Source organism: Oryctolagus cuniculus, chromosome 13 (assembly GCF_964237555.1).
Source record: "Oryctolagus cuniculus chromosome 13, mOryCun1.1, whole genome shotgun sequence".
Classification (NCBI taxonomy): Eukaryota; Metazoa; Chordata; class Mammalia; order Lagomorpha; family Leporidae; genus Oryctolagus; species Oryctolagus cuniculus.
In genome coordinates this window covers 3,170,424-3,193,525 of record NC_091444.1, presented here as the reverse complement: position 1 = coordinate 3,193,525, position 23,102 = coordinate 3,170,424, and the positions used below count along the sequence as shown (strand labels likewise).

The window sequence follows — 23,102 nt, the reverse complement described above, 5'->3', positions numbered from 1 at the left end:
CCGCGGCGGCCATTGGAGGGTGAACCAACGGCAAAGGAAGACCTTTCTCTCTGTCTCTCTCTCTCACTGTCCACTCTGCCTGTCAAAAAAAAAAAAAAAAAAAAAAGATGAAATCAAGACAAAAGCAAAGATTTAGAAAAAACACAAATAAGAGCGAAACTGATTAGTATTACAACCTATGGGGTGTCACTGACTTAAGGAAATCCTAAGCCTCAATTAGCATATTTACAGAACTAATAATGAATCGTGACAAAGGCCTAGAAAATTCAACAGGTTTGGAATAACACCACCACCACAGAACACAATCAAAACTCAATACTCTCAGTTGCTTTTCGACAAGCAGAAAATGCTGTTTATGGCAGAAGCAGACGCCTCTGTGGCCCACTTCCAGCACTGGTTCTCGAAGCCTCGCCTAGAACCCACTCCTGTGATTTTGTGTATTCGCCTAGTGTATGCATTGAACTTTCCTACTTAAGTGTATGATCATTTCCTGCTTTATGTACCGAATTTTGATTACCAGAATTTACCAGTATTCAAAGGACAAAAGATCTCTGAATTTAGCGCTCTGATTTTTCCATCTGTAAAAGGAAAAAGATCCAGACATATTCCTTCACAAGACTTAAGTTCTCACTTGGAGTCTTCTGAAGTTGGAGACTATGAAGCTGCTACAATAAACACCATGGAGGGAAACAGAAATAACAGTATTGAGGGGTGGGTGGCTTATCTCTCACCTCACTAGAGATCTTAAAGGGGAACAAAAAGAAGAGTCAATTTCAGCAAGAATGGCAGAGTAAGGACTTGGAAAATCCACTCCGCCATGAAAGCAACAAGAACACTGGAAAAACTTGCTATACTCAACCTTTTAAGAACTCTGAAAATTAACTAAAAACTTGTAACAATCCAAGAAGTGTTTATTCAAGAAAAAAAAAATAAGAAGCTAAATCTCATTAAGATCAGTGAGTTCTGTGGCATTTTAACTCACCCCATTCCCACTGCTCTCTCCCGCTCAGTCCAACTTGAGAACAAAGTGGGAAAGGAGGCCTCCCAGACCTGGAGCTGCCTAGAGTGCCACTCGGGGAGAAACGTCCTGCTTGTCCAGTCGGACCTGTTCCTGGGCATCTCCCTTTGCAGGATCTGCCTTTCTTTTCTCGGCCTCACTTCTCTCAACCCGAACAGCCTTTCCCCCAGGGCAGCCGTAATGCCTTCAAAGCAGACTTTATGGACTTTGTTCAGGAAAGTCACTGTATCAGGTTTTGTTGCTTTTATGGTAGCTTACACCATACAAATCTGTCTTGCAGTTTTGTAGATGAGAAGTTCAACACAGACTCACTGGGTTAAAATCAAGGTGTACACAGAGCTGGATTCCCTTCCCAAGCTCTCTTGCGGGCAAACTTGTCTCCTTGCCTGTCCAGCTTCTAGAGACCACCGTACTCCTTGCTGGGCCCCTTCGTCCACCTTCAGGCTAGCAGTGGGGATGGGGTGGGGCGCCCTTCTCACATCAGGTCACTCTACTATTCTGCTTCCCTCTTCCACGTTAAACAACACTTAAGATTACATTGGATCCATCCAGATATTCAAGGGTAAACTATTAACTTTTTAAACTTTTCTTTAAGGAATACAGACTTCATGCATTGCATATATACACATCTAGGAACACAGTGATTCTTCCCACCCTATCTTCTCCCTGTGCATGCTCCCTTATCCCTCTTCCCTCTCCCATTTCCATTCTTATTTTTTACAAAGATCTTTGACACTTTGTGATGAGATGACTTTGAACAGCCCTTGTCTCGACTGTTGAGGAACAATGTTTTTTGTTTGCCTTTTTTTGTTGTTGTTTTTTCTTTATACTATTTGTTAAACTCTCTACCTAGTGTAGGGTTAATCTCATGAGTATAAAGATAACTGAAAATAAGGGATAATCTATTTTAAGGCCATCTCTGATTACCAATCTTTTTATTTTTGACAGGCAGAGTGCACAGTGAGAGAGAGAGAAAGGTCTTCCTTTTTCCGTTGGTTCATCTCCCAATGGCCGCTGCGGCCGGTGCACTGCAGCCGGCGCACAGCGCTGATCCGAAGCCGGGAGCCAGGTGCTTCTCCTGGTCTCCCATGTGGGTGCAGAGCCCAAGCACTTGGGCCATCCTCCACTGCACTCCTGGGCCACAGCAGAGAGCTGGCCTGGAAGAGGGGCAACCGGGACAGAATCCGGTGCCCCAACCGGGACTAGAACCTGGGGTGCCGGCGCCACAGGCGGAGGATTAGCCTAGTGAGCCACGGTGCTGACCTCTGATTACCAACCTTAATTCTCCTTTACAACATAACATATTAACGGCTCTAGGATTAGGATGTGAACACTTTGGAGGATCCCAGTAATCTGCCTATTTACTAAATAAATACAAAACAGCAACCAAAACTTAACACATCAGCAACAACAGGTAGAATTATACAGAGAGAGGGAGAGACGGAGAGAAAGGTCTTCCATCCGCTGGCTCATTCCCCAAATGGACACAACAAGTAGAGCTGGGCTGATCTGAAGCCAGGAGCTTCCTCTGGGTTTCCCACGTGGGTGCAGGTGTCCAAGCACTCATTTTACTGCTTTTTCAGGGTATAAGCAGAGAGCTGGATCGTGAAGAGGAGCAGCCAGGACACAAACCGGGATCTATATGGGATGCCGGGGCCGCAGGCAGAGGAGGTGTCCTGCTAGTTTTCAAAAACAATCAGGTAAGCAAAGAAACAAGAAAGCATTGATCATATGCAGGAAAAAAAAAAAAAAAAAAGAACAGAAACTTTCCACGAGGAAGCCGAGGTAACGGACTTACTAGGAAAACACATCAACTACTTTTAATAAGATCCAAGAATCACAAAAATCATTTCTCAAGACCACAGGGAAGTAGGAGAGTAGTGTCTCACTAAATATACAAAATAGGAGTCAAGAGGTGGAGATTATTTTAAAAAGTCAAATAGAAATTCTGGAATTCACAGGTACAATAAGGGCTGAACAGCATATTTGAGCTGGCAGTAGAATTAATGAATTCAAAGGCAGATCAACTGAGATTATGCAGTTTTGGAAGCACAAAGAAAAAAGCATGCAGGAAAGTGAGCTCAGTCTCAGACTAGTGGGACACTACCAACAATAACAGGAAGTCCTCAAAGAGGCGAGAGAAAAGGGTGTGGAAAGGACATTAAAAAAAAAAAAACCTGAAACAATGGCTGGAAGAGTCCCAAGTTTGAAGGCATGAACCTAGACATCTAAGAAGCTTAACAAATTCTCAGTTGTATAAACTCAGAGAAATTCACAAGACATCTTTACTCCAACTGCTTAAAGCCAGTGACAAACACAGCCAGAAGTACAAGCATCTTCATCAAGTCGCATGGGGACTACTCATCAACAGCACAAAAGTTCCAAACGCTCCAAGAGAATGACTATCAATGACTATCAAACAAGAATCTGATCTCCAGCAGATCTGTTACACATAAAGAAGAAAGGAAGATGTTCTCGGAAAACAGAAACCTGAAAGAATTCATTGTCAACCCTGCTCCCTGCAGGAAACACTAGAGGGAGCCCTTCAGGCTAAAGACACAGTAATTACCAACACAGACGAAGACAGGAAACACCAGAAGGGATAACAACAAAGGTAAATAGAAAAGACAGTAAAAATATTTTTTTCTCACAACTCTTTTTTTCTCTATTGATGTAAAAGACAACAGCACAAGGGCAATAATTACAAGTTTGTGTTGGGGCCAGCAATGTGGCATAGTGGGTAAAGCCACCGCCTGCAGTGCCACCATCCCAATGCCCGCCGGTTTGAGTCCCAGCTGCTCCACTTCTCACCCAGCTCTCTGCTAGGACCTGGGAAAGCCATAGAAGATGGCCCAAGTTGGGCTCCTGCACCCACGTGGCAGACTTCTAAGAAGTTCCAGGCTCCTGGCTTCAAATCAGCACAGCTCCAGTTTTTGCGTCCATCTGGGGAGTGAACCAGCGAATGGAAGGCCTTTCTCTCTCTTTCTGACTCTGCCTCTCTGTAACTCCACCTTTCAAATAAATAAATAAATTAAAAAAAAAAAACAAGTATGTGTTGATGGGCAGATGATGAAAAAATATGTAATCTGTATAAAAAGAATAGCACAAAGCAGGGAGAAGACAAATCAGCTAAATAGAAAAAATATCTATATACTATTGAAATACTACTGTATTAATTGACACTATATTATTATTCACTAAGGTGCCAATACTGTTGGGTTCCTGAACCAGGACCCCGAGATGTCGAGATGCGCACCCCAAAGACTCAAATTCCAAACCAGTAGATGCAACACGCAAGAGGATTTATTCAACGTCTGCGCAGACGGGCCTCTCGACAGCACAAAACCATCCAAAGAAGAAGCCCCGAACAGTTGTTAACGAGCATTTTTAAAGGGAAAAACCACACAATTTACTTAATACACACTATTTACACGCTAATTGGAGGGTTTAAATGATACACACACGATTCACACACTGATTGGAGGATTTAAATGAGGGGGTTAGTGGCGGGAAAATTTTTCTGGCTATCGCAGGAGTCACTTTAAGACTTCAGGGTGGGATATCTGCTGCTCGCCAGAGGTGCTCTGCAACTAGGAGTTATCGCAAAGCCTCGAGGCGGGGTTCCTGCTGGGAACCACATCTCCAGTGACAGCTGGTGCCTGGGGCTCTTTCTAGGAACTAGGACTCTAAGTGGGGCAAAGGCTACTTCTAAGAATTAACTCTCTAAGTAGGACAAAGGTTACTTCATCTGGGACGGAGGGGAGTAGCTCTTCAATACTAATCCATAGGATTAAACCACTAAAAATCAAACTCAGAAAACTATAATAGGAGCTGGCACAGCAGGTGAAACTTCCACCTGTGAGGCCAGCATCCATATCACAGTACTAGATAAGGTTCAAGACCCAGCTGCTCTGCTTCTGATCCAGCTCCCTGCTAATCAGCCTGGGAAAGCAGCAGGAGATGGCCCGAGTCCTTGGGCCCTGCAGCCATGTGGGAGACAGGATGAGTTCCAATCTCCTGGCTTTGGCCTGGAGATCGCAGGCATTTAGAGAATGAACCAGCAGATGGAAGCTCTTTTTCTGTCTCTCCTTCTGTCACTCTGCTCTTCAAATAAATAATACACTTTAAAAATGTTTTAAAGAAACAAGAAAAATAACACTGTAAACAAAAATGTTCATTTATCACAAAAAGGCATCAATGGAGGAACAGAAGTACAAAAAAGGACATAATACATATAAAAATACCTAACAAATGAAAAATTCTATTCTTCAGTATGTACACAGAATGAAATAAACATGCCATCAACAGGCAGATATTGAAATGATGCAACAGTATTTGTCTACAAGACATTTCAGATTCAAAGACACAGAAAGGCTGAAGGGAAAGGATGGAAAAAGACATTTGATGCAAACAAATATGCAAAAAACATATATGCTCTTTGTCAAATATAATATATTTCAGGGCAAAACTTGTTACTAGCAGCAAAGTAGATTATTTTTCATGTTACAAAGAGTTAATTCACCAAGAAGATACACTGTAACCACAAAATCCCAACATATTAAGGGACAAAAACAGACAGACTCAAAGTGTGACATAGACAACAAAAGTTGGATTCTTCAATGTCCCACTTTCTATAAATAATGGAACTACACAGGAAATCAACAGAATATACAGGATTTGTCCAATGCAATGAATCAACAGATGCACATAGAACGCTCCTCTCAATTAGTGAAAAGCACATTCTCCTCCAGCACGCATGAGTCACTGGCTAGAACAGACTGTAAGGCTATGAACCAACTCTTGCTGCATTTAAAAGGATTAAAATCGAGCAATGTATGTTCTCTAACCACAATGGAATGAAATTGTGAATCAATCACAAAAGAAAATTTGTAAATTCACAAAGATGTAGAAATTAAGTAACACTTCTAAGTTACTGACTGCTCAAAGAAATAACATGAGTTATTATGCAATACTTGAGATGACTATAAGCATAACAACATACCAAAACTCAGAGGGTATACATAAAGTACAACTCAGAGAAAAAATTGTAGCTATAAATATCTGATTTAAAAAGATGAGCTCAAATCAGTAACTTAACGTCTACCTGAAGAAACCCAAAAGATGTAAGTTAAACCCAAGTAAGTAGGGGAAGGAAGCAATAAAGGTTAGAGCATAAATAAAATATAGAGAACAGAAAACAAAACAGGGACCAGCATTACATGTAGCAAATTCAAACTGCCACCTGCAATGCCAGTATCCCTGTGGGTGCCAGTTTGAGTCCTGGCTGCTCCACTTCCAACCCAGTGCCCTACCAATGTGCCTGGGACAGCAGTAGACGGCAGCTCGAGTGCTTGGATCCCTGAACCCACATGGGAGACCTGGATGAAGCTCCTGGCCTCAGTCTGGCCCAGCCCTGGCTGTTGTGGCCATTTGGGGAGTGAACCAGTGGATGGAAGCGCGCTCTCTCTCTCTCTCTGTAACTCTGCCTTTCAAATAAATAAATCAATCTTTTAAAAAAATGGAGAAAATTAACAAAACTAAAAGCTGGTTCTTTGAAAAGATCATTAAAAGGAGTAAGATTTTTGCTAGACTGAGACAAACAGAAGGGAGAAAACCAATTCCCTACAATCAGGAATGAAAGAGGGATTATTACTGGCAGCCTTCTACCTTTACAGAAACATGGAGGACTTCAAGTAAGTACTACAATTGTATGCCAAGAAATCAGATAATCTAGATGAAACAAACAAACAAAAAAACTAGAAAGAAACAGAAAATCTGAATAAACCTGGAGTAATCAAGAAATTGAACGAATAATCCTCCCACAAACTCCTCTGTATTGGTGAATTCTATCAAACGTTTGAAGAGGAAGACAATCCTTCACAGATTCTTCCAAAACACAGAGAAAAGAGAATACCTCTCAAATTCGTGCATGCGATCAATTTTACTAGAACAAACCAAAGACGCTCCAGGAAAGAACACTACAGAACACAGAAATCATCCCCAAATTACTACTGAGCCAAACCCAGCAACATATAAAACATGTGCACCATGGCTGTCGGACTTAGGAAGGCAGAGTCGGTTTAACATATGAAAATCAATGCAATATACTCTCAGATAAGTAAAGTACAAGACCGTACCATCACTCTCACACAGGTAGAGCGTGCATCTGGCAAAACCCAAACCATTAACAATTAAAAACACTGAACGGTGGAGCTAGTGTTGGGTGCAGCAGGGTAAGCTGCCACCTGCAGTGCCAGCATCCCATATGAGCGCTAGTTTGAGTCCTGGCTACTCCACTTCTAATGCAGCTCCCTGCTAATGTGTCTGGGAAGGCAGAAGATAGCTGGAGTGCTCGGGCCCCAACCCCATCTCCATGTGGGAGATCTGGACAGAGTTCCAGGCTACTGGCTTCAGTCTGGCCCAGCCTTGGCAGCTGCAGTCATTAGGGGAGTGAATCTGAGGATGGAAGATTTACCAACATTTATCTCTCTATATATAACTCTGCCTTTCAAATAAATAAATAAATAAATCTTTTTCAAACATGGGGAAAGAAAATCCACAGGTTGTTTGACAGTGAAAATCATTTATCTGAAAAGAAACTAATAAAGAATATATAAAAAATGTTCACAATATCATGAAAACAATCCAATTTTACAAATGGGCAGAGAATATCAATAGGCTCCCAGATGCTCAACATCTTTAATCACTAAGAAGATAAAAATCAAAACCACAATGAAACAGCATTTCACACTTGTAATAAAAAAAGACAGCCATTAAAAAATGTTGGCAGGAATACTGAAAAACTGGAAGGCTCATACATTGTTGATAGTAATGAAAAATAATGCAGCCACTTTGGAGAAGTCTGGCACGTCTTCAAAAAGTTAAACAGGAGTTACTGCAACTCAGCAATTTTACTACCAGGTTTCATGAAAGAGAAATACCCCGCCCTCCTTACCCCCCCCCCCCCCCCCCCGAGAACGCTCTGGTTTGGAAGGTTCAGAGCACCATCATTCATAGTCGCCAGCAAGTGAAAACAACCCTGGTCCCTCATCCGAGGACGGGTCAGCAGCAGGTGGTGCACGCACACGGTGCAAGAGCATCCATAGGAATGAACCCTGCAGACACACTAAGGGAGCGAAGCTCGACACAAACGCTCACACGTTACATGCTTTCCTTTGCACGTAGCATCAGGACTAAATGAAGACGTGAAGACTGAGAGTACGTTACTTGCTGCCGGGGCCTGGGGGAACTGACTGCTGGTAAGTATGAGGTTTCTCTCCGGGGTGGTGAGCTGCAATTATAGTGGCATTCTGGAATCTGATGGACGTTACAGATATACAACTTGGTAAACACACTAAAAAATCAGAGTCGTAAGCTGCAGAAAGATGCATTTCCTACTTCAAGAATTCCGTGATCTGTGAGTGACAAGAAGCTCAGAGCTCCAGAAAAAAATCAGAAGATCAATGAGCTGATGTACAAAAATCGCTTCTACGAAGTCTTTTTCAGAGTCTGCTTTACTGGTCATCGTATTTCAACACAGTTTTAATTTATACCTTCAAAGGGCAGGGAAGAGAGCCAATGACTTTTTCTACTCCGAAGAGCGAGAGACAAAAAGGACTGCTTACAGTCCCCCTTCCCCTAGAGGCTTCTACTAAGTTCTCTCAGCTAGATGTAGCAAACATCAGGACACCCATTACCTTAGCTGGTTCTTTTAGGGTAGCCACAATTTAAAACACATGCTTTGGAACTGCCGAAACAGACCCAGTGACTAAAAAGAGGGAAGCCGAGGACTGAAGCCCTCTCCACAGAGAAGCGCATGGGTCTAACCAGAAACAAGTGGACTGGAAACCTACTCAATTCCTGCGGCGACTGTCTGCCAAGGAATTAGAATCCTGCCCACAAAGCCTGTGATGGTTCAATGCCTCAAGCTCCAAACAGACCCAGGCCCATACAGTAAACAGCAGGGAAACACGACTTCACTCTCCTTTCAGGGGAAAATCAATGCAGTACAAACCCTCCTTCCCTCCCAGTGAATCTTAAACTCAGAAGCATGATGCAGCATCAGTAAGGTAGCGGCATCTTCTGTTAACACGAAGATGTCTGCGTCTTCCAGGCAGGAAGTCCAAGCCCGCTCAACTTGCTGCGTTTGCGTTTCTTCTTCCAAAGGCTGTGTGTGCACATCATGCCCAAACCACAGCACCTTCCTGACACACGAGGGGCTAGACTCTGCCTATTGCTCCAATCACTCAGGCACAGTGACTCAAATCCTGGCTGATCTGAGTCCATAAGTAACTGGTCTAACAGTGACTTTGGTGAGTTCATCTTCTCTGACCAGCAAGATCATGAAATAAGAAAATCACGTGCACCGTGAAAACTGTGGAGTCCCGAACTGAACTTACCTACTTAAAAAGGGGAAACAGTTCCCTACAGCATTCCCTAGTGTCTGCTAGGCCACCAGTAAGCCATTAAACAAAACACAGAAAGTACAGAGAATCCCTTTTTGAGTGGGTGTTAGCAGATGTTAGCCAAGCAAATACTTTTAAAAAAATAAAAGTAAGTGGTGGGAGTGGGGGGGAGAGGGCTCTGCTAATGTTTTTATCAGATGACTAACACAGACCCAAGAAGGTTCCTGGGCAGTAACAAAGGCAGCAGGACCTTAGACCGCTGTGTTACAATGGTGCAGTGAGAGCACCAGAGGCCAAACGTGTCTTTTGGCACAACAGTCTTTGTGCCGCCACTCTCACGTGCAGCCGGCTAGGACTCGCACATGTAGAGTTTCACCCAACCCGCACAGCGGCCCCACACACGACTGGGGTGTATCGTCATCCTCCTGCCCATCTCACAGATGAAGCATGAAGTCTGTAAAAAGTTAACATCAGAGGCCGGTGCTGCGGCTCACTAGGCTAATCCTTCACCTGCGGCGCCGGCACACCGGGTTCTAGTCCCGGTCGGGGCGCCGGATTCTGTCCCGGTTGCCCCTCTTCCAGGCCAGCTCTCTGCTGTGGCCAGGGAGTGCAGTGGAGGATGGCCCAGGTGCTTGGGCCCTGCACCCCATGGGAGACCAGGAAAAGCACCTGGCTCCTGGCTCCTGCCATCGGATCAGCACGGTGCGCTGGCCGCAGCGTGCCGGCCGCGGCGGCCATTGGAGGGTGAACCAACGGCAAAGGAAGACCTTTCTCTCTGTCTCTCTCTCTCACTGTCCACTCTGCCTGTCAAAAAAAAAAAAAAAAAAAAAAAGTTAACATCAGAACCCAACATCCCGCAGGTATTAACTGGTGTTGTGGTGACCCAAAAGGAAGCCCATTCTTTGAACAGCATTCGCCTTCTGGGTGATTCACCTTGGCTGGGATTTTTAATTGCCTGCAGATGAAATGAATATTTGAGCTAATAGGCCCAAGTAATCATTTGTTTGTGGAAACATCTGTCTCAATTGGCAAACATTCGAAGTTTAAATATAATTTCATAGTTTGGGCTACAGAATAAAACTTCCAGAATCATGAATCTTTGATGATCACATAAGACCACCTACTGAGGGCTCCTGCCTTTTACAATAGACAGAACCCCTCACCCCCACCCTACGCTGGAACGGCCCATGAATGTTCCTCTTCTCATGATCATGACGCACCAGCCCAGGAGAACTTACACCATGACTTCAGCTTTTGGAAACACTGTTTGCTGTGATTGAGAAGAATGGCAGTATCTTAGATCTTTTTATAAGAAGGGAAAATATTTAAAAATTGGAATGTTGAGTATCTTATGACTAAACATTTTTGGATGACAACTGAAGTAAATGCATATTTGCTAAATGTGGCACACATCCATAAATAACTGGGATTAAAACAAATACTAGCTTCAAAAGTAACTACAGAGTTGGTTAGATAATAACTGAACTCAATTAAATGATGACTGCTTCCCTACAGACCTGTCAGAGCCCTGCTTATAGCATGCAGCGCCAGAGCTAGAAAAATACTTAGTGTTCAGAGAGCAAGAGGGGAAAAAGGCTAGATCCTCTCTTGTTCCTTATAGTGGAGCTGCTATAACTGACTTCAAAAAGTGATTTGCTTTTATATGAAACTGCATTATCATATGCACAGTAATTGGAAAAATTAAAATCCAAATATTCAACTATTTAAACAGGCAGAATCATTCAGCCACTTTTTCACATACAATTCTTACATAGTTTCTATGTCATACTAACTTGTCACTCTAGCCTCTGAAGTCCTTTCAGTCTATTGTCTACGGATCTCTCAGAAATTCCTACTTCCCCCACCATTTTAAGCCTTTCATTACAATAGAAGCTTTCAACAGAAGGATTGATAGGGCAATACCAATACCCTGTGATATCAGTACCAGGACTGAAGAGGCTAGGTCCGGTTTGGGACGTCAAGCACCCAATGTGACACTGCTGTCAGGAGTGCCAAGATGGTAATCCAACTTTCCGCGACGACTCCAGTTGGATGAGCTTAGCTAACCATCGCCTGCATGACTGATCCCAATTAGGGCCAGCAGCTCACTTCAGGACTTACCCTCCTTTCAGGGAGATGGACTGTTATCTAGAGGTCAAGATCGTAGCTATGGGGTAGTAGATTAAGCTGGCATCCCATATGAGTGCCAGTTCATGTCTCGGCTGCTCTTCTTCCGATCCAGCTCTCTGCTCTGGCCTGGGGAAGCAGCAGAAGATGGCTCAAGTGCTTGGGCCCCTGCACCTGGGTGGAAGACCCGGAAGAAGCTCCTGGCTCCTGGCTCCGGATTGGCCCAGCTCCCATCATTGCAGCATTTGGGGAGTGAACCAGTGGATGGCAGATTTCTCTATCTCTTTCTCTCCCTAACTCTGCCTCTCAAACAAATTTTTTTTTAAAAAAAAAGATCATATCAGATGAAATTCTTTAAGGTGCAGCTGTATTCTGAGATTTGTATTAAAATCATTTTAGATTCGCCATCTGATCTGGCAATTTTTAATATACTCGTGGAACTTCCAACTTCTGTTTCTCTTTCTTTTCACATTAACCCAAATGTTTTCTGGTCTGCTTCCCTTCTCTTTGATGAGTTTCCAGGTAGATGGTTCCCTAATTGCATCTTCTGCCAAGTCACATTTTGGTACCGTTTTCAGATGGTAGTTTTACAGAGTTGTGTATTCTTAGATATCAGTTCTGCTTTTTCTCTTCTGCTGTTGCTCTCTATTTGATGAGATCTTTGGTTTCTTGCATGGATTCTGGTCTTTAGCTACAGGCCAGTATTTCCCCAAACGCTGGCACACAGACCACCCGCATCAGGGATGCTGATCCAGGACATGTGGGACTGGGCCCAGGAGACTATTTTTATATGCAAAGAGGAGAGAGAAGGTGCCTGGAGGCAGGGAAACAGGAGAGAAGAGCGAAAATCCACTCCCAGCAACACTCACATGCGGGTGAGGGTTGGAGCAGACGGCAACAGCTCTCACCAAGTGCTGGGGAGACACCAATGGCTGAGGAATAAGGCAAACTCAAGCTCACACAACAGACAGCAGGGTCAGCCTGTCCCCATCAATCCCTAATGTCACATTCGGATACTCTTCCCCAAGTTCCTGCTCCATGAAGGAACAGGCTTGTATGTGCAAACACTCATGGGCGAGGAGTTCTTATTTAGGGAACTAGGTTTAACATAAAACCAAAACCTGGCCTATTGGTAATATTTAGGAAGCTGATCATTTGAATCTTTCCAATGGTTGATTCAATTAAAGAAAATGTGCAGAGAGGCAAGTTAGAAGAATGCAAAATCCAATTTTAACTTTTCCATTCACTTATTATTCACTAAATGCTTTTTGACTGCCTACTATACACCTGGAGTTCAGTACTGGGCATTATTCTGGGGCCAATTTCTTGGTTAATGTGGAATGATTATATTAATGAATGAATAAGAGGTTGAATAAGCAATCGTGTGAATTAGAGAAAATGAATAACACGTAGGTGGAGAGCTTGACCAGCTTTCTGCGAATATCCTGGCTGCATCAGCAAAGTCCAAGCCTCCAGCTCTCGATCTTCTCTGATGACCTGCAGAGATCTGAAGGCTTCTGTTCAAGGCCATGCGGTCTTTCACACTTATTTGGGGGTGGTTACATTAAGTGGTGCTCCATGGCCACCCTGGCTTTTTACTAAAGTCACAGCAGAAGAAGCTGGGTCAACGGCAGCCTCTCTACAAAACCACCCTCACAGGCCACAAGCAAAATTACAGACAAAACTAAGAAATCACCTGTAGCTTCTGACTTCTCAACCAAAGCGATACAGAAAGTTATCATTAACAAACGACACTTAACTCAAAACGCAGGATCTGTATTTATGGGTCGGTCCCAGCACATGCCTTAACGACACAAAAGCTGAAGACCTTAGTAAGAGCAATTATAATAATTTAAAAACAGAAACTGTGTAGTTTTTCTCATATGGGCTAAAATAGACCCTTGTTTCTTTTTCATTATAATTCAGTAAAAATGACCCCACCATGCTGAAAACAAAGGCAGGCGCAGGAACATTCTTTCCCCACGACGTGGAGACTTGGTTACCATGCACGCGCAGCTGGAAGGGCTGCTCCGCGTCTCCTGCCGCACTGGTGGCCACGCATGTGTATCTGCCAGCATCTTCCAACAGCGCCTGGGCAATGTGCAGAACCCGACCAGAAGACTGTACCTAATTGGGAACAGAAAGCGTGGCACTGTGTTTTACTTTACACTTGGACTGGAGCATTCACTGAGACAAAGCTTCATTTAAATTTATACTAATTCTATTTTCATACCATTATCTTAATGATCTCTTCAGAGTCAGATCACTTCATAATGCATAAGAAAATGGGCTAATTTGATTGGTTGATTGGAAAGTTTTTTTTTTTTTATTCACTGCAAAACAAAACCCACAAAATAACCTAAGACCAGCCTGCTGGCACAGTCATAAAACGCCATTGAATAGAAGACTTCAGCAATGAACTATGAAGTATGTGATGAAAATGTAAGCTATTTGAAAAAACATGACCACATTTACTTAACACTTCATAAATAGTTTTAAAGCAATTTTTTTTTATTCAATTGTCACGGGGGCTAGAAAAATGATAAAATGGGAATAATGGGAATGCAGATAAATGTCTTCCCTTATTTTCACTTTAACACACTGCAAGGAGTCTCTGGCATTTGGAACTGATGATCCGGGGCTCTCAGTGATTTTCAATCACAGCACCCACACCTGGGTAGTGGGTGCCTACTCTTTTCCACCACTTACCTACTCCTTGGAACACTACTCTGGGTGATGAAGGTACAGCACCACTCAGTTCTTACTGTCTGGCCTTCTTAGGAGATAATCTTATCAACTCCACTTCCTCTTCCTGTTCCACAAAGTGGAAACTTAGCTTTCTGATAGTTTCCATCCAAACCCTTACTATCAGTGAAAAACCCTATGCAGACCCCTGAATTTACAGCTTTATCCTCAACTTCTCTCGTGAGCATTTCACAAATAGTTCCAGCTGTCTGCTGGGCAGATTAGCACACGAAATCTAACACATCCAAACCCAGGCTCATAAAGTCTTTCCTTGGATGGCTGACGCTACTTCTCAGTGTATTTTCCCAACCTTGCTTAGTGTCCTCCACTATTTTTCCAGCCATTTGGGTTTTGGAGCTGCCTCCGACTCCTGTGAATTATACCGGATATTCTGCAGATCCCGTTTTCCATTTCCACAGCCACGCTGGGACTGCAAGTTTCTGAACTGATGTTCCAGTGTCTGCGGCCTTCCCAAACGTTAATCTAACTTGCATTCTGTTGCCAGAATAATTTGCTTAAATTGCAAAAACTGAGCTTTTTACCAGTTCCCCTTCAAACCTCACTCACGGTTCCCCACCTTGCCCAGGATGAAACTGAAACGCACAGTCCTCCAGACTCACCACACCCCGACCCCACCGGCTCTCTGCGACCCCTGTGTTCACTCTCACTGCACCTTTTACAGCCGCATCATGCTAAAGGCAGTCAAGTACCATTTGTTGCTGATACTCACCTCTGGACTCCGGCACATGGCCTTCAATATCTAGTTTAAGACTCCGCAGTAGGTAGGGACTCTACCTTTTTCTTCCTACTCTTTACTCTCCCCTGGAGTAGCTCATCATGTCCCACGGTTTCAGTTATCATGATGTGCTTGTATCTACAGCCAGGGCTCAGTGTTGTGCTCTAGGGTCACGCAACTGCATCTGAGATCTACTGACAGCGCATGAGCTCATCTCAAAGCCACCTTACACCCAGACGTCTCTGCCCTCACATCTGTCCTCCTCCTGGTTCGCTGTATGGCAACTCTTTCCAGGCACACAGGTTAGATTCCTGGGTGTCTTTTTCATCTGCCCCTCTCACTCACACGTCACAGTCGTTCACCAGCCCTGAATGAATAAACCGACAACTAACTCCTAAATACGTGCCAGAACCTCATCTCCACGGCCAGCATGAGTACAATCTGGCACCTTCTTGCTCTCCAAGCAAAATGCAAATGGGTCCACACTGGTTTTACGTCTCTACCCTTGCCTCCTGTAGTTCATTCTTCGGAAGGGGTCAGATAACATCTTAAAATGCAAACTTGATCATGTCATTTCTCTCTGAAAACTCTGTTAAGGTCTACCATTGCTTTGAAGTAGAAATAAAATCACTGTCCTTACCCAAGTGCCTACTGGTTGCTGTCTGTCTCTTTTACCACCACCTTGCTACTGCCTCTCTTCCTTGGCCCCCTCTCTTGTTTCTGGGTCCATTGGGTTGTTTGCTCATGGACATCTTCTCTCAAGCACTCTACTCAGTCCTTTTCCATGAACTCAACCATTTAATTCCTACATCTTCTTCATAACTCTGTTCCAAAGCTTCTCTCCTTGTATACTCTCATTCCTCTTCATATTCTCTCTGAAAACCACTCATTCCTTTGCAGTTTTCTTTGTAAAATTACATGAACCATGCCTGTCTCTCAAGAAAACAATTGTCCATCTGCACTGTGTTGGAAGGCTGTGTACTAAACCTCTCACTCACTCAAAGGTCTAAGATAAGTTCCATTGGATTTGAAATAGGAAAAAAAAAATGAACAGGTACTCACCTACTACGAGAGGAACTCAACACATATCTCATTTTTAAAAATTTAGTTCACCTAAAACCCAAGTCCATTTAATCAATTAACTTGTTCCTAGTAGCAAAATCTATTTTCTTTCCAAAATTTCAAATGCATCATTCAGATTATCCAGGTTTGAAATCAGCCAGTCTACCTAGCTAGTAACACAACAATATCACATCTATCTATCCATCCATCCATCCATCCATCCATCCATCCATCTCCCCACCTACCACCTGCATACCTACCCACCTAGTAATTCAACGATATCACAAACTTACTCATGGACACTAACTGAGCCTCTGTACCCTTGAAGCTTACAAACTACTTTTTAAAGATATTTTTCAAGATTTATTTCACTTAAGTTTATGTAGACAGGACTTTCCCTTCATTTTAATGTCATATTGGCATAACTGGCCATTACTGATGAACATTATTCATCCATGAAATACTACTTTTTTGGGGCAGTAAAACAGGCATAGATCAAATTTTAAAAATACCAACCACTATATCAAAATTGGTATCCTTGTCTTTAATTCTATCCTTTAAGTCATAATGTTAAGTTAAATTCTAAAAAAAAAACTTTAAGGATCACACATATTGCTTTAAAAATTTTCTGTAAAATCTGATAGGAAAATCTGCAATCCAGAAACAACGATGTGCCAGCTCCTGGAAGATGTAAGCCGCTGTCTCGGTTCTGGCTTGTGATGTCTGCACTTACTTTGAGGTTTCCTTGGGCAGTGTTCACAGGCTGGTCATCTTTCAGCCATGTGAGGGACGGATTTGGAATGCCATTGGCTATGCACTGCAGGGTGACAGGCTTGTGTTTCACCACCGTTCTCTCGGGAGGGCCTGAGGACTTGATTGTTGGGGGAACTAGATTTCCGGAAGGAAGGGAGAGGGGAGGGAATTAAAATCATAACCAGTTTGGTCAAATGCTTAAAAACATGCAGGCAAAAACCTGAAACAGTGAAACAAGTTCATCCCAAGCATTTAATTTGTAATTTTCAGCAATTCAGGAAATTACTTATTTTTTAACTATGGAGTTCTAATTCACCAAAGAGTAAGCAAAACTTCTCTAAGGCTAACGCACCCCCCATGCATGTCTGGCTTACATCTTTTGATGCGTCTTCTCGTCTCCAAGGACCCTCCTTTTCTCTAGAACTAATTCACTGAATCCAGCTGAGTTTTCTAGACGTGTGTCTACCATATGGCTGTGCCCCCAGCCAGCCGGGCAGGTTCTGGGAATCGGGAGGGTGATCTGACACAAGCTGGGCCTGCCTCCCTCAGGAGCTAGGATGGAGACCAAACCACAGGGGGACCAACAAAGGAAAAAAATCTTCTGCAGAGGAAGAGTTGGAAGAAGGAAGCTGGCATCTGTAGCCACTTCCTCTGTGGCTTCCAAACGGCTCTCCACTTTCTGGTTCCAGTCCCTCCCTTCCAAACACTGGCAGCACCATGCCCCGACAGGATGTCATGAGACCAATGGTTCTAACCCTATCGTGCCAGCTCTGTGAACGCACTTACGTGCCCTCAATCCTGCAGCTCATCTTCAGGATGGAAACTGCCCTACTCACAACTGCTCCTTTTGGATGAGACTTTCAGTGCTGACACAACCCCTGGACTTCTGTTGCCATCTGTCTCTTCTGCCTCACTAGGTCTCGTTCCACAGGCATCCTGTGCAGGATACACTTCCTAACATGTAAATTCCACATTCTTTCACACGATGCCTCACAGTCGAGTCTCTATAGCACTTAAAATCCACCATGAGTGAACTCAAATTTGCATCCTTTATGCTGCTTTCCATAACCCAAGATCCATCCAGATTACTGAGCTACAACCGGGATTTGAACATGAAACGACACACACACTAATTGGCAGTATAGTTCTCCTGCCCCCTTCCTCATACCATGAACAGTCACTTCAAACTCCTTCCTGTGGTCTCCAGCAGTGTTTGTTGCCACACACTGGTAAACACCAGTATCTGACACCTGCGCCTGAGCAATAACCAATTTACGTCCATTTAGTAAAACCTTGAATCCATCTCTTCCGTCAATTAGCTGACCGTCCTTCAGCCACCTGCAGGAAAAGGCATCAATAAAAAAAGTTTGCATAAATAATACAAGCAAGTAGTTTCCTAGATGACACTGTGTGTGTTTGTATAATTTATTCTTCACTGTGTGTTTGCCTAATGTCCTCATTGTTTACTCTGTAAAATAAACTGTAAATGGAGAAAAGAAGAAAAACGCAACCTGACCTAACCCCGTGGTTGGCATATTGTTAGACCCAATAACTATGTGTTGAGCTCTTCATTCCTCAACTAATTTTAGGTTATACAAAGAGGCAAATGCCCCAAATATAGCTCACGTCAATGTTTGTACAGTATTAACCAGCAACTTGCACATAATTTTAAAAATCTGTAAATAAAGCCTTGAAATCAAATAACATATTTCCACATTTCTTATGAGTCACCACTTTCTGTTTAGTTCTATAGTCATGTGTGGCCGTATCTCATTTCATTAGTCAACTAACTGTGCCTCTGCAAATCCCACAGCACCTTGGAAATGGAAGACAAGGATTCAACATATGCTTTGTGAGTGAAGGAATAAGAGAAAAGAATTGGTAAGAACACATGTATATTGACTAGCTTCCTTTATTGTTATACACCCACTTCTTTTATTTAGTAGTTCATTAAACATTTCCAAGATCTGACTTGAATACTGCTTAGTAGTCCATCTCCATAAACTGAAAAAAATAACTTCTAAGACCATAGAGAGAATTCCTCTAACTGAGTAAACTTGGTGGCTTTTTGGATGTCAAAGCTGCTTTGCAGACAGAGTAAGCCATTAAAAGAGGAAGACAGAGAATTCTATATTACCACCTTCCAAGGACACGGAACTCTTTCAAGATAGCTCTAAAACACTGGGAGCACAATGTGGAAGGGATTCAGAAGAGCAAAATCCTTACACGATAGCTGGTGGGGGAGAGCCCGCCACTTGACAATCCAGCTCCAGCGAGTTATCAGCCATCACAATGAAGTAAGATGTTTCCTCTCCTCCTTCTACAGTTGGAGGCACTGGAAAACAACAACATGTAACACGAGGGAAACGCTGGAGGAAGAGACACATCAGCTCACCAAGCAATCCTGGGGAGCAGGCAAGCAATCCTGGGAGCGGTTTAGAAGGTTGACAAGTATCACAGTAATTCACATGTCAAAGAGATCTGAATGCATTATAAAAACCTTTTACAATAAACACTCATTGGGATCGCCGAACACACTTTGGACATATTGTGGATTCTTCTCTATCGAGCACTAATGTACTGCTGATGACACATTATCTAAAGTCAGTATTTTACATTGTTTGTTTTTGTATGACTCAGGGAAAGCAACCCCTCAAATTGGCTACCTATTAAAAAGCCTTCAGGACCGGCATTGTGGCATAGCCAGTAAAGCTGCCATCGACAATGCCGGCATTCCAGTTCATGTCCTGGCTCCTCCCACTTCTGGTCCAGCTCCCTAGTAATGGCCTGGAGGAACAGCAAAGGATGGGTGCTGTGTGGGTGGGTGCCACCCAGGTGAAGCTTCTGGCTCCCAGCCTCAGCCCTGGCCCAGCTCTGGCCATTACAGCTACCTGGGAGTGAACCAGGGCATGGAGATCAATCTCTCTTACCTCCTCTCTCTTGTAACTTTGCCTTTCAAAATCAATATCTAAATCTTTAAAAATAAAGCCTTCAGTTTCCAGATAAAGACATAAGATGGTGAAATGACTTCCCAAGGCCCAGAGACTGGCTCCTGCTGTCTAGCACAGCGCTCATGACAGAAGACTGCAATCAACTACTGTGACAGAGGCAGGAATATATGTAAGCACTTAGAGTGTTCCCATCAAAATCAGTGGCGGGTTTTGAGATTCTAGGTCTTGGAACTACAGTTGTCAATCCACCTGGTCACATGTTGTCCAGAGTTGAACAGTAACTATCCTTCTCTTAGCTTGTTTTATTACTGCACAAACAAACAAAAAAATCAATAAACCAATCAGATCTTGCCATGAATCTCAGCATCCAGGTGTTGGGCATCCGTATTTACCTAGGATATCAACTTCATATTTGATTTCCTTTTCTCCCGCCACATTGGTAGCCACACACACGTACTCTCCCCGATCGGCTTCCATGGCACTCAGGACCTCCAGTTTCTTCCCGTCAGCTTCGATGCGGACATTATCGCTGGCTCTCACAGGTACCCCGTCTTTTAACCAGGTGAGAACTGGAGGGGGGTTGCCAGAAGCTCTGCACTCCAGTGTCAGTGAGTGACCAAGAACCACTTGTCTGTTCCAAGGCGTGGCCGAGTCCCCTTCAATCGATGGAGGAACTAGGTAGAGAAAGTAATGTTTCAGACAACTCGGGCAGTCACAAAGTAACATCCTACAGAAACAAGAGGGAGATTCTTTCCCTCTCATAGTTTGACACCCAAACTCCCTCACGTCTATTTCCCCTTAAGCTGTTGGCGAAAGAAATTTCTTAGCTCAGCTGATCTGCAACTATTCCATTTACTGCTAGTCTCATTATCTGTTCTGTCAGGCTTATACAGATCAAACAGTGGAGAATGATCTTAGTCTTAACAGTTATTGAACCAGATGGTTGAAATGTTTCAGTTATGCTGCATAAAGGCTGGTCAAATGGATGGACCTCTTGAGACCTCTTGCTAATGTTAGCTTTGGTTAAAAAAAAAAAAAAAAAAGCACACACATACACACACTGGGGTTCCAAAAATTCATGGATATGCATCTTATGAAAAAGCTATACATCATTTAAAAAATTTTTGCACCACAATAAACTCATCTTAGCCCTGTTTTTCATGAACTTTTTGAAGTCCACTCTATATTGAAAACAGATAGTTTTCCTTACCGTAGACCTCCACATGGAATGATTTTTCCGCAGTTCCAGCAACATTGGAGACACGACATGTATACTTTGCTGCATCGGAGACCTGTGCCTGAGGAATATGAAGAAACTGCCCTTTGTCAATATAAAGTACTTGTGAGCTGGACGTGACTGGCTGGCTGTCCTTATACCACATGACCGCAGGCACTGGAAGTCCCCGTGTTTCACATTCCAGCTTAATCATGCTGTTGATCAATGCCGATATTTCTGTGGTGACATTCCCTCCTTTAATACTGGGTGGAACTGCAAGGAAGTTCAGAACAAAAGCACATCTCTTAAGCTTCAACCTCTGCAACACATTCTTGAAAAATTCATTTGAAGAAAATAAAAATTAAAGGCAATTAGGAAATCTGTGGTTTAACACTGAAAATTAGTTGCCTGCTTTGTCAAAAAAATCTCTTTTTTAAAAAATCTGTACTCATTTTTATTTGAAAGGGGGCGGGGCAGAGAGTGGGAGAGACAGAGGAAAAGGTAGAGGTGTGCTGGGGAGGATAGTGACAGCTCTCCCGTCCACTGTTTCATTACCCCAAATCCTCTCCAACAGCCAGGGCATCCCATTTCGGGGTTCCAGATTTCATTTAAAACAGTCATCGATTCCATTTCAGGGGTTAATTTATGTCCAGTAGATCACATTAGAGCAAGGAAGCTGTGCCTGACCCCACTTAAAGTAGACAGAGTTCAGTTTGAAATCAGGCAGAGGGAACGTCACATACTGTACGACTGTGATCTTTCTCCCCAGTACCAGAGGCCGAAGAAGGGCTTTCGGAACCCGCTACAGGCAGCAGCCGTGCAGTCTTCCATTTTGGCTTCTTGCTGCTTTTCTCTTTTGAACTGCCAGGAGTGAATTCATTCCACTTAACCCACCTAATCGGGCACACGTGTCTGCCCCCCCTCAGCAACCACGCGCCTGGCCTCTCACCACCTGAGCTGGGAAAACAACTCAGGGGCTCCGTGTCTACTCCACACTCTGAACCTGGCATCCTAGGGCTGTGCTGTGACTGCAACAATCTTTCAGCAATCAAATGGCTGGCACATGTCTGAGCTTCAGTGTTGTGTAACTTTAATAAATGATAATTTTATTCTAAAGTATTTGCAAAACAGAACGCATTCCCTATGATTAGACGAGCATGTGGGTTCTGAGGGGGAGACACAGAAGTCAAGCACACGCTTCTCACAGAAATCAAGGGCCCAGCACGACCTCTTACCAGGGATGTCAACTTCGACATCCTGGCCAGGTCTGCCGGCTTTCTCCACTGTGGACTCACTCGGCTTTGTTCCTTTCTTCAAAGGGAGTCACTATTCTGAGCTCAGAAGTTTGAGGTGGGGAGTTATGATCTACTTCTTTGAGAGTGGAAGGCCTTCATCATTTGTTCGGAATCTTTCTATATGGGAGAATGTGGCTCTTCTCCCCAGTTAATATTTTTTTAATCATTTATATCAATATGGACACACGGAAACTTATTTTATGCTTTGGGTTGTAATTTATTATAATATTTATCCAGGCCGGCGCCACGGCTCAATAAGCTAATCCTCTGCCTGTGGCGCTGGCACACCGGGTTCTAGTCCTGGTCGGGATGCCGGATTCTGTCCTGGTTGCCCCTCTTCCAGGCCAGCTCTCTGCTATGGCCCGGGAGGGCAGTGGAGGATGGCCCAAGTACTTGGGCCCCTGCACCCGCATGGGAGACCAGGAGAAGCACCTGGCTCCTGGCTTTGGATCAGTGGGCTCCACCAGCCGTAGCGGCCATTGGAGGGTGAACCAACGGCAAAGGAAGACCTTTCTCTCTGTCTCTCTCACTGTCCACTCTGCCTGTCCAAAAAGTATATATATATATATTATTTATCCAGTTTTAGCTATTAGGAGTTCTTTCAGTTGGCTATTTCCTTTGGCATACTCATGTAGAATAGAATGTGTGTGTGTGTACACAGACATTTACATATACGTGTTTTAGAACTTCCTTACTCTGTGGCCCTACCATATGCCCCAGGTTAATCTTGTGTATTCTCAGCCCTAGAATTAACCACTTACCTGGCTCCATTCAGTGGCGAAGGATGTTAGAAG

The 23,102-nt window shown here is 43.6% G+C and overlaps 1 protein-coding gene across 4 annotated transcripts in view; it reads right to left on the bottom strand.

Moving 5' to 3' along the window:
• Positions 1–23,102, bottom strand: part of HMCN1 (hemicentin 1) — a 459,307-nt gene that overhangs the window by 158,016 nt on the left and 278,189 nt on the right. For all 4 annotated transcript variants that reach the window (XM_070055058.1, XM_051820384.2, XM_070055057.1 and 1 more), the window contains 6 exons: positions 21,008–21,286; positions 20,190–20,471; positions 19,073–19,181; positions 18,015–18,184; positions 16,827–16,981; positions 13,554–13,677 (listed from right to left, as the gene is read on the bottom strand). In XM_070055058.1, the coding sequence (XP_069911159.1) occupies positions 13,554–13,677; positions 16,827–16,981; positions 18,015–18,184; positions 19,073–19,181; positions 20,190–20,471; positions 21,008–21,286 (1,119 nt within the window). The remainder of the gene's footprint in view (positions 1–13,553; positions 13,678–16,826; positions 16,982–18,014; positions 18,185–19,072; positions 19,182–20,189; positions 20,472–21,007; positions 21,287–23,102) is intronic.